This window comes from Aulonocara sp. 'chitande type north' Nkhata Bay, linkage group LG6 (assembly GCF_057382095.1).
Source record: "Aulonocara sp. 'chitande type north' Nkhata Bay isolate Kocher_YH1m ecotype deep benthic linkage group LG6, A_spYH_male_GT1.1, whole genome shotgun sequence".
Taxonomy (NCBI): domain Eukaryota; kingdom Metazoa; phylum Chordata; class Actinopteri; order Cichliformes; family Cichlidae; genus Aulonocara; species Aulonocara sp. 'chitande type north' Nkhata Bay.
In genome coordinates this window covers 37,560,543-37,571,509 of record NC_141349.1, presented here as the reverse complement: position 1 = coordinate 37,571,509, position 10,967 = coordinate 37,560,543, and the positions used below count along the sequence as shown (strand labels likewise).

General features: G+C 41.0%; 2 protein-coding genes across 3 annotated transcripts; both read left to right on the top strand.

Moving 5' to 3' along the window:
* Nucleotides 1-537: 537 nt before the first annotated feature.
* Nucleotides 538-2,964, top strand: LOC147328441 (G protein-coupled receptor 26-like). Its single transcript, XM_086297694.1, has 3 exons — nucleotides 538-1,520; nucleotides 1,704-1,817; nucleotides 2,225-2,964. Exons 1-3 carry the CDS (start codon nucleotides 847-849, stop codon nucleotides 2,466-2,468), a joined length of 1,032 nt encoding a protein of 343 aa, XP_086153820.1. The 5' UTR covers nucleotides 538-846; the 3' UTR covers nucleotides 2,469-2,964.
* A 577-nt stretch (nucleotides 2,965-3,541) lies between these two features.
* cpz (carboxypeptidase Z) lies at nucleotides 3,542-10,888 on the top strand. Of its 2 annotated transcripts, none has more exons than XM_086296816.1 (13): nucleotides 3,542-3,829; nucleotides 4,297-4,329; nucleotides 4,999-5,050; nucleotides 5,210-5,532; nucleotides 5,634-5,849; nucleotides 6,399-6,595; nucleotides 8,059-8,220; nucleotides 8,582-8,740; nucleotides 8,822-8,957; nucleotides 9,079-9,218; nucleotides 9,553-9,652; nucleotides 9,809-9,954; nucleotides 10,058-10,888. In XM_086296816.1, exons 1-13 carry the CDS (start codon nucleotides 3,736-3,738, stop codon nucleotides 10,259-10,261), a joined length of 1,962 nt encoding a protein of 653 aa, XP_086152942.1. In that variant the 5' UTR covers nucleotides 3,542-3,735; the 3' UTR covers nucleotides 10,262-10,888. The 2 variants fall into 2 exon arrangements, with proteins under 2 accessions (XP_086152942.1, XP_086152941.1); XM_086296815.1 differs by having other exon boundaries at nucleotides 6,399-6,634.
* Nucleotides 10,889-10,967: the final 79 nt, after the last annotated feature.

Sequence of the window (10,967 nt, the reverse complement as noted above, 5' to 3'; positions counted from 1 at the left end):
TATGGAGATGTGTGTGTGTGTGTGTGTGTGTGTGTGTGTGTGTGTGTGTGTGTGTGTGTGTGTGTGTGTGTGTGGTCCCGATATTACTCATGTTATGGGGACCCAAATCTGCTTTCACAGTTACATCATGGTGACAAAGGGTTGTTTGCTGAGGCAGGTCATTCGATTATAAGGTGAGTATGTGCTTCATATCTAGAATAAAAGGTTAGAGTAAGGCATGAAGCAGCTGTGATTAGGATGAGTCAAGCTTTTCACACACACACACACGCGCACACACACACACGAAAAGCTCTGCTCTCCTTCCATAGTTACAGACAGCACAGCTGAGCTTTTCTTTTGGGATAAAAACTTAGAGCTGGATGCAAACACAACATCCTCATCTCTCACATTAACTCTTGTCCGCATGGATATTGTTCAAGCGTCACATGCGCCAGTCACCGACCGCACGTGCAGGGCGCACGGCATTGCCAGTGAGAGAGGAGGCGCCGGATAGTGCGCATGATCGCGAGTAAGCGCTGAGACCACCCGGCAATCTCGTGTTATCCTTTGCTCAGCTCTTCAATTTGGACTAAACTACTGTCATTAGTGGAGAAATCGGCGCGATCAGTAGTATTTGAGTTCCTAGAAATCTTAAACAACTTTTAAGTTATTTATCTCAACACTGACGTGAAGGTTTGTTGAGGCATTTCAGCACCGGACAGCGCTTTCTCTCTGCTTGGCTCACAAGTGCGCGTCTGGCACGTGGCAATGACTATCCGTCATAGCTGGTGGGGGGCAAAAGGAGAGAGCATGGCGGACTCTCCATAACATCCTCCCCACAGCTGCTGCTAACACGAACCACGAGATATGAGCATACCGGAGTTCCTTCTGGAAGTGTCCATTGTGATAATAGCTGTTGTTTCTCTGCTGACCAACTTGTCGGTACTGCTATGTTTCGTTCAGAGCAGCGATTTAAGAGCCCATGTACCAGGAATCTTTATGATAAATCTCTCTTTATCTAACATCCTCCTCAGTATTATCAACATGCCTGCCACTTTTCTGGGGGTGGTCAGTGGCGTAAACCCCTTGGGGGACTTGTTCTGCCACGTCGTCAGCTTTGCTGAGACTTTTATCACCAGTAATGCCATGCTGAGCATGGCGGCGCTGAGCATGGACAGGTGGATAGCGGTAGTATTTCCTCTGAGATACTCCAGCAAGATGCGCTACAGGGACGCTTTTCTGATCGTGGCCTACTCCTGGCTTCACTCTCTCATCTTTTCTCTCACTCAGCTGATGATGAACTGGGGAGGCTACAGCTACACTTACGCCTCATGCACAGTTCACCTGGACTTGGACCAGGTGTCTCAGCTGGGAATCTACGCCACCTTCACAGCGCTGTTCCACGGTAGCAGCTTTGCGCTCTGCCTCCTCGTCTTGTGCTTCGCTTACCTGAAAGTTTTGAGAGTGGCTAAGTCACACTGCAAGAGGATAGATGTAATTACAGTGCAGACTTTGCTTCTGTTGGTTGATATCCACCCCAGGTAGAGTGTTTTCTTTGAAAAAAAAAAGTTTGACATGCCTCTGATTTCAAAACAGCTTAATTGGATAAAATAAATCTCTACCAGTTACGCCATACTGAAAAAAACGGTTGCGTAATATTAGGTAACATGTTAATGAGTTTATTAATTATTAATGTCAGAAATTAATGTGGTTTTTTTTATCAGTGTGAAGGAGAGGTGCCTAGCGCAACGGAAGAAGAGAAAGCAGCGCGCCACTAAAAAGATCTGCGTCTTCATTGGCTCCTTCATCCTCTGCTTTTCACCATATGTTATCACCAGGTAAGCCTTCCAGTGTAGTTAAGTGGAATGGCAGCATGGCACCAAGTCCGTTGTGACATTTGACTGAACTTTGTTTTAAAATGTGAATGTCTTCTATATTTTATAATATTAAGTCGCGAATATATCTAGAATGTATACATCTTCCTTAAAGTTGAGTCATTACTTCTGTAACACAGCATCATAATTAGCCCTAATAAAGTTTCATTCATTGTATGAATGTTGCAGTGGATTGCATTAGACCCTTTATTTGAACAGTAAAAATATAAAACAACTTGCCTCTGAACCAATATAACAGGGGAAGAACCCCCATGAAGGCAACAGATGCCTTTTGTTGTTTCCATAACTTTCCATGCTATAAATACACATCCGGGGAAGTGGAATTTACTTTTTCTGTCTTACTCCCACAGGTTGGTGGAGTTGTTGCCCTCTGTGCGCATCCCTCGTTACTGGGGCATTGCCACCAAATGCTTGTTCTATGCCAAGGCTTCCAGTGACCCATTCGTCTACTGTCTTCTGCGGCAGCAGTACAGGAAGGTCCTGGTTAGTATTATCAGCCGAGTTGTAGGAAAAGATCACTACTTACTGTCTGTGACCAGTGCAAGCAGCACATTTGACACCACAGATGACAGCTGTCTTGCCAGGATTACTTGAGCTTGATGTGGTCATTTTTAAATGATTTAATGCTTTGATCTTTTTTGTAAAAGGTCACAGTCTTTAAAGTCAAAAAGGTCAGCAGATTGAAAGAAGTCAATGCCTTGCTCAAGGACTTTTTAACAAAGAACTGTGTCATGTGACTGTTAAAGGAACATTATTTTCCACTGGGAGAGCTGTGAAGGACACATAACAATTCATACTGAAGGGCACCTCTCACGTCCGATGTGTGCCGAAGCCTTTTCAGCCTCTACAGATTGCTGTTTCCATAGGGCTCATTAGTTTGCCTGGAGATGCACAACCACATGAAAACTGCAACATGTTTAGTACTGTGGAAATGTATCTATAAAGTGTGATAACACTGGATTTGTCCATTTGCTCATTTATTATTGTTTTATGCTTACATTTTGTTTGTGTTAATGACTGAAATAGAGTGCAAAAATAGATACAAAGAAGAAGTGTGAAATTGTTATATCAGAGCACTTTCAAAAATAAACTCCACTGCCACAGATGAAAATCGAGTCTTCTATTTGAGTACTTAAAGTGAGTGTATACTGCAATACTGCATCAGTCTAGACTAGTGAGTCAAATATTATGATCGTGATCTTTTATTAACTGATATGAACTGAACATATTTTAAACTTATATTTCCACGTGTCTCTGTTCATGCATAAAAATCAAGAAGTATCCAATATTGAACGGTTAAACGAAAAAATTAGAAACCTGTGATCTAGAATCTTGTGAAGCTATCATACTTATTTTTGAATCTTTTGCTGCTACCTCTTAAGCCCATGGAAACTGCTGCTAAGCACTTTAAATCCCTGTTACAGCTTGGTAATGGCTTATTATTCTTACCAAAGCCGGGAATACGAAGGTCGGTGAAGATTTTCAGATACCCTAATGGTGCAAATCTATCCATACACTGGTGTGTGAACAGCCTCTGCAGCGCTATTATGTCAAATAATAGGCAGAGACACAAACTTTTCTTACTCCCACCCCCACAAGCCACGTTTCTTCCTCGTGCCCACACCCCACATACACACACATACGCGCACAGCACTCTGTGCAGTGAAATATGATCGGCACAGCCGCGCTCCTGGTTCGCCTCAGTTTTTACAGGTCAGGGATGCACCGATAAAACAAAGGAAGGAGGTTTCCGTCCTGTGGGTGGTAATTATCATCCAGCATAGAAAACGAAAAGTGGCAGCTTCAAACACACACTGCCACATCACACACCGAATTTTCTGGCAGCGCAAAGCACTCCAACATGCAGCTAGGACTTTTGGTAATGTTTCTTTTCTGGGCGAAAACTTCGTTGTGCGTCCCGCAGCAGAATTGCCATCCAGGAGACGAGTATTTAGGTAAGGTCATCTGGTCCAAACAAATACGCGTACCGTGCAAACCCAAACCTGTGATGCATGCTTAGAGTCCGTGGGAGTTAAACCATGTAACTTAACGTCCACACGGTTTAGCTGATAGACTGCTTTCGACTTCCGATGTTAAGTTACCCGGATACTAATTCAAATAATTTTAAGGCCTACCTATTCATTTTAATTCTCTGCTTCGAGACAGCTAATAGGCGCTTTTTTAGTCTGCATATTTCTCAGTTTTATTACATAATATCCAAATTAGACTCTGCAGAGACGTGTAAGGGAGATTTAAGAATAAATGTGTGTGACAGACTCATGGCCAGCTGCTGTTTGTTTCTGAATAAACGGTGATTTTAAATGGAGTTTCTTCTTTGGATTGTTGTTACGATGTCTCCATCTAGCGTTCAATGAGCGATGTTTATATATTTTTGAGTTTGTATTATTTATTTTTTTCACAGGAAGATGCAGCAACAGTGCATATGAAGAAAAACGTATGTGAATTTTTTTTTTACTGGACAAATTTTTAACTGCATGGATTGAATAACGATTGGGTAAACCTAGCCGTGGAGCATGGCCTGACCTTTGAGTCAGGTAAAACAGAAGAGCTGTACCTAGAAGATGCAGCATGCATCTGCTCCAGATAGATGAGACAGATCTGTAATCTCTGACATAAAGGAAAAAAAATGCAGTACCAAGGCTCAGCCTGTATGGGAGGATTTGTGCTTGTCTATTCTGTGATGAGGTACTATATCAGACAAATTAGCAGTTTTCCCACAAAATCTTATAAAAGCAAATGGTGCTTCCCCCCCCCCCCCCCCCCCCCCCCCCCAAAAGAAAAATGTGAGTCCCATTGACTCTCATCCAAGAGACAGTGAACAAGTCATAACAAGTCAGGGCTAATGGCACATAATCATACAACATCAGAGCTCTGAAGGCTGGTGAAAAACTCAAACCATGTAATCCATATGAACTGTATCCAAAGAGATAAGGCATTATCTTCAAACTACTTGTAAATATGTGATTTACAGTATAGTCTTTATATTTGAGCACTGGCGGGGAAAAAAACATGTAAAGAATACTTAAAAATAATGATTTAGTCAAACCATGTGTGTCCTCTTTTTGACTCCTTATCTTTCTTTACATCTATTCTGCTCCAACAGCTAAATGCACAGAGCTGAACCTGGGCTATTGTAATGATATGGAATACTCTAGGTAAGTAACAGGGCTTGGCCAAGAAATCTGTGCCAACAAAAACTGTAACTACACAACGGTCTCATAAGGTGCTGTTTTTTTTTTTTTTGTTTTGTTTTTTATTGTTTTACATGTTGATGTAAATCATGCTGTTAAAAATCATGTATACATTATATCCAGAACCATATTCCCTAACATCCTTGGTCATCGGACTCGTTTGGAGGCAGAGTCAGGGGCAGAGTACCTCCTCCTAAGTGTCATCCATGGCCTTTTGAATGGGGAGTGCTCCCCTGAGATTCGTCTTGTAGGTTGCTCAGTACTGGCCTCACCCTGCAGAGATGACAAGATGGTCAAACCCTGCCGGAGCACATGTGAGGCACTGAGGAAGGACTGCACACATGCCTTTGAGGCCATTGAGATGGCCTGGCCTTATTTCCTGGATTGTGACCGCTTCTTTGCCAGTGACCAAGAAGGCTGCTTTGATCCTCTGGCAGGGCTGAAAGGTAAAGGTCATGTTAATGCACTGTATACTGCCTGAGTAAGTCTGACACTCTTTTGAAGCACTCTTCTTGGCTTCCCCTAAATCTTGGTGTCCCTCCTCCAGCCAGACAGGAGCAAGCACTGTCCAGTCTCTCTCCTCAGGAGCCCAGTACTATCATTCAGTTCACCTACACCTCCAATGCACAGATGTACAGCATCCTGAAGAGAACAGCAGCCAAGTGCTCTCATATCTCCCACGTCTACAGCATTGGACGGAGCACTGAGGGCAGGGATCTACTGGTGATTGAGTTCACCAACAACCCAGGACAACATGAGCTATGTGAGTAAGGAAGGTTAATGCAAATGTATGATGTTATTTAAAAAAAAAAAGGTTTTACCTCTCTAAGACTTGGGGAAAACAAATGGTCAGATATTTTACATACAGCATTGCTATTTGTGATCTTATCAGCGAATAGCACCTCCTATCAGCTCTGCAGGGTTTTACCATTATTTAGCTTGATGTCTTAAATGCAAGATCCCTTACTCATCTTTATTCGTTTGGCTTTATATTAGCCCTCTTAAAATTGTTTCTAGCTTTAGATTTTCTACACTAAATATATATATTCTCAATATAGTGTCAGCTAACAAGCCAGGTGCTTTCTTTAAAAGTAGATAATTGACACAAACATACCTGAAAGGTTATTTTGACCCCCTCCCCTCCTAGGTTGTTTAAACATACACACACATTTATTAAATTCATCAGAACAACTACCTAAATACATAATTTGATTTGTGTTTATTGCTTGTTCTGCTCAAAATGGCAAAAGTTTAAAAAAATAAATAAGAGAATGCAGATTTAATGATTTGCACTTCTGTCCATGAACTGTAGTAGAGCCAGAGATCAAGTTGGTGGGCAACATGCATGGCAACGAAGTGCTGGGCCGCCAGCTGCTCATCTATTTGGCCCAGTACCTGTGTTCGGAATATATCCTGGGAAACCAAAGAATTCAGACCATCATCAACACCACTCGCATCCATATTCTAGCCTCCATGAACCCCGATGGCTATGAGCTAGCCGCCTCAGAGGTAGAGGATAACAATGACCCGGAGCTCATCAACCATGAAGTAAATATTGTTAACAGAAAAAAGACAAACTGTCATTATCCGATCTCAATTTATTAATTGATCTTGGTCTATTTAGTCTGCTCAGCTTCAGGTGTGAAGGTGGAAGAGTGGGTCAATCTGCTAAGAACAGCTAATGCACAGAGCTTTTCAATGTGGATTGTGGACTGTGAAATTTGAAACCTAAGAGGAAACTTTTAACTATTTAATACATAACCGTGTAAGCACAGAAGCTCTACGAAATGACTCCAGGCTTCCACCTCCTACCTCTTTCTCTGTCAGCCTGTCTGCTTGTCTGTCTACATAGTCTTGTTGCCCAGGGCAAGTCCACCTACTCCCAGACAAATGCATAAACTTTGATTTGAATTTGCCAGGGTTTCAACATTTCTGAAATTAAGTGTGCATACATATCATAGCTGGCAGTGGGAAATCTGCATGTACCTTGCTTCACTTATCTAGCCCGTTGAGCAGTTGTAGAAGTCTCTGAGCTCTGTTTATTCTGGCATGCATTATGCTGGATTCTCAAACATGGCGAGACTTCTGTGCTGGCATCTCTTAATGAATACTCGGAATAACAACACTGGTGGTGGAACATTTATTTGAAATGTTGCATAGGCATGCAGCCTTGATGTTGTGCCTCTGCATAAAAAGAATACACTGACTGTCTCCATGCTTTAATGTGTGTATCATCTGTTTGATACAGGATTGATAAAAAGATTATGAAGTCCACTGTTAGAACTGCCATTGTCATTGCATGTACTGTGCAGTAATTTAAATACAGCAGCACCCACAAACACATTTACTGCTCTGAGTGATTTATCCAGAGAGCATGATTTAAATACAAATGACAGTTTAGAGTGTATCACACATTTTATATCAATATGACCATATTTTAAATGTTATGTACTGCATGTAGTGTGGTAACTTTCCATTTGTATTTATTTAAAAAAGAGAGAGAGAGAGTTAAAACAGAATGTTGAAATATTTGTTCTGTATATGGACACATATACATAAATGTTTACAGCATGTAACAATTTAAATAATCCAAAAAAATAACTTTGTTGATTATTTGGATGAGATAAAGAAATTGTTGTGCTCATTCCAATTTTATTGCATGGTTGTGCTTACAATGACAATAATGCTTATCTCATCTCATCTTATGTTTAAGACTTAATGGTTTCTGCTTCTATTCGCTACTCTTTCTCTTGACGGATATATGATTTTGTCTTCATGTTAACAATAGAATTAACAGTCATAGTCTAACATGTTCCTTCTTGGATTCCTGACTAATAATCATAATATCTTGCTCTTAATATAGTCACGGCACCTACTAATGTCTGGACATGACATCGTTACAGTTAATGTTGTCATCAGTCTCAGCAGCCTTACACATTTTAATGCTTTTAGTGTGAATCTAAATGTTTCAGGGTCACTTGTTGAATGGTTGGACCAATGGTCGAACCAATGCCCAGAATATTGACCTGAACCGGAACTTTCCGGACCTTACGTCTGTCTTGTACCGGAATCGACGCAGCAGGCACTACCGTACTGACCACATCCCGATTCCCGACGCATACTGGTTTGGGAAGGTAAGAAGGCAGTACCAGAAAGTTGACTCTGTTCCTCTGGACGTAGAGATTTTTCAGTGGCAGAAACGTTTTGTCAGTCATCCAAATGACTTCTTCAGTCCCAGCGGACTGCAGGTTTCCCCAAACTTATTACCAGAACATTTGCATAATGACTGAAACTAGCAGTTTTAGTTTCTCACACTGAAAATGCTACATCCAGATGACCAGAAGCAACTTTTTAGGATTTCTGTACATGGATGATTGAGCATGCATCAAGACTTAAGAAGGTAGTACTAATTTACTAACAATTACCAGAAATAATCTCCAGCAGTTATTTCATATTGGCTTCCAAAAATGATTCAATCTTTTCTTTTTACTGTAGGTGGCACCAGAGACTTACGCAGTGATGAAGTGGGTCAGGTCTCTGCCTTTCGTTCAGTCTGCCAGCCTCCACGGAGGGGATCTGGTGATCTCCTATCCATTTGACTACTCTAGACATCCTCTTGAGGAGCGGATGTTCTCCCCCACTCCAGATGAACAGGTAGGGGAGTGGAATTTTATAGATAGCAGATTTCTAATAACAATCAATGTCTACCTTGGCCAATAATCTGCCAATGCTCAGGTCTTCAAGCAGCTGGCTCGCACATATGCCGATGCTCATGCCACTATGTCAAACAATGACACAGAGAGGTGTGGTGCCTCCTTTTATCGAACTCGGGGGATTATCAATGGGGCACTGTGGTACAGTTTTGCTGGTGGTGAGATACTTTTAACTCCACTCCTTAATTCTCACAGCAAAAGACATAAATCAAACTTCTTTGCGTAAATTTTTTTCCCCCAAGTTTCCCACAATGTGTGCACCTCTCCTACTTTTTGCAGGTATGTCAGACTTTAATTATTTACACACTAACTGTCTTGAGATAACCGTGGAGCTTGGATGCGACAAATTCCCCTCAGAGGCTGAGCTTTACCCAGAATGGAAGAGGAATAAAGAAGCTCTCCTCAGTTTTCTTGAATCTGTAAGTGCCACTTTTTTTTTCTTAACTGTGAATAAAAAGAAATATCTGTTCAAATAATAATATTTCAAAGTTAAACAAGATATAGTAGCATGTTCATAATCTATATGTCATATATATATATATATATATATATATATATATATATATATATATATATATATACTATACTATACTATACTATACTATACTATACTATACTATACTATACTATACTATAAATCATCGATGGTAAGTGAATTGCTAAATTATAATGTTGAACGCATGGATAATTACTCTGTTCAGGAAAAAACTACGCTTGACAAATCTTGCCATTGTATTCCTTTTCTCTAAACAGGTCCACAGAGGAATAAAGGGAATAGTTAAGGATGGTAATGGTAATGGAATAAAAGATGCAACAATTTCCATCAGGGGTGTTAGAAAAGATGTCACCACAGGTATACATAACTATGTCAGTATTTGATGTGTTGGAGTCTTACTTTTGTAAATGTGTAAATTAACCTTAGACAATACACATTTTACTGATTTTCTTCTTTTAACTTTCTTCACTTTCCCTCCCACCGTTCTGCGTCTACTTATTGCCTTTCTTCCAGCTGAAGATGGAGACTATTGGAGGTTGCTTAACCCTGGAACTCACATCGTGACAGCCACAGCCAAAGGATACTCCAAGGTCAGCAAGAGAGTTTATTTGCCTCACACCATGAGCAAGGCTGGACGTGTTGACTTTGTCCTGCAGAAGGTTTGTCTTCAAAGTCCCGCTGTACCCTCTGTACCACCTTCTTTTAAATATTACCTCCTTCCTCACCTCTGCTCTAACATTTTCACTCATGTCCTGCATCCAGGTTCCCGTGGAGCCCGATATTGATGACCACCTCTTCCCCACATCAGACACATGGGATCGATTTGACCCCTACAACCAGTTTGAGCAATACAGGGATCCAGATGTGGGTGATAGTGGGAGAGAGAGGGAGGAAAAACCATGGTGGTGGAACTACTTCTCCCAGTCTGGTATCTCACCTCCAACCTGGCTGCTGAGAAATGTGTAGACACATTTGGGACAATAAAGATCCTGATTACCACCTCCACCACATAAGGAGACTGGTGAAGGACCATTTTACATCCAGTCCCACTGGTGTTCTCAGAGGCGTTTATGTAGCAGGAGCTGTGACACTAACCAGCAGTAACTGAACACATTGCAGTACTTCCTGTAAGGATGTGAATTAGCATTTTTTCCAAGGGGCAACACATTTAATTTTGGGCTGTGAGTGAGATTTGGGGGCAGCATTGCTTTGAAGCAGCATTTACTGAATAATGAATGAAATATGGATGCCACAATCATCCCCTAAAACCTCATCACAATAGAGAACACAATAGAAGAAATGGGACTTGATATTTTGCTTACAGTTTTACAACACTGCATCTGCACACATTTGTGTACATTAAAAAATGAGTTGGGATTTGTTATGTTTATTTTTTTATGGGCATGTACAAGTAAATTTCTTGTAACATTTATCCATATTTCATACAATACACAAAAAATGTAAGCCCACTGGATCAGTAACAGCATGTGACATAGAGCTTGGATTAGCAGCAACACTGTGCCATCTCAAAACTGTAGAAAGCCTTGCTTTTCCCCCACAAGCATAACAAATAAACAGTGAATATTTCTGGCACTCATTTGTTTCAATGAATCAACTTCGGGGAGTGGTTTTCGCATTATGTCACTAGAGGGCGCAAGAGAACATATAATGG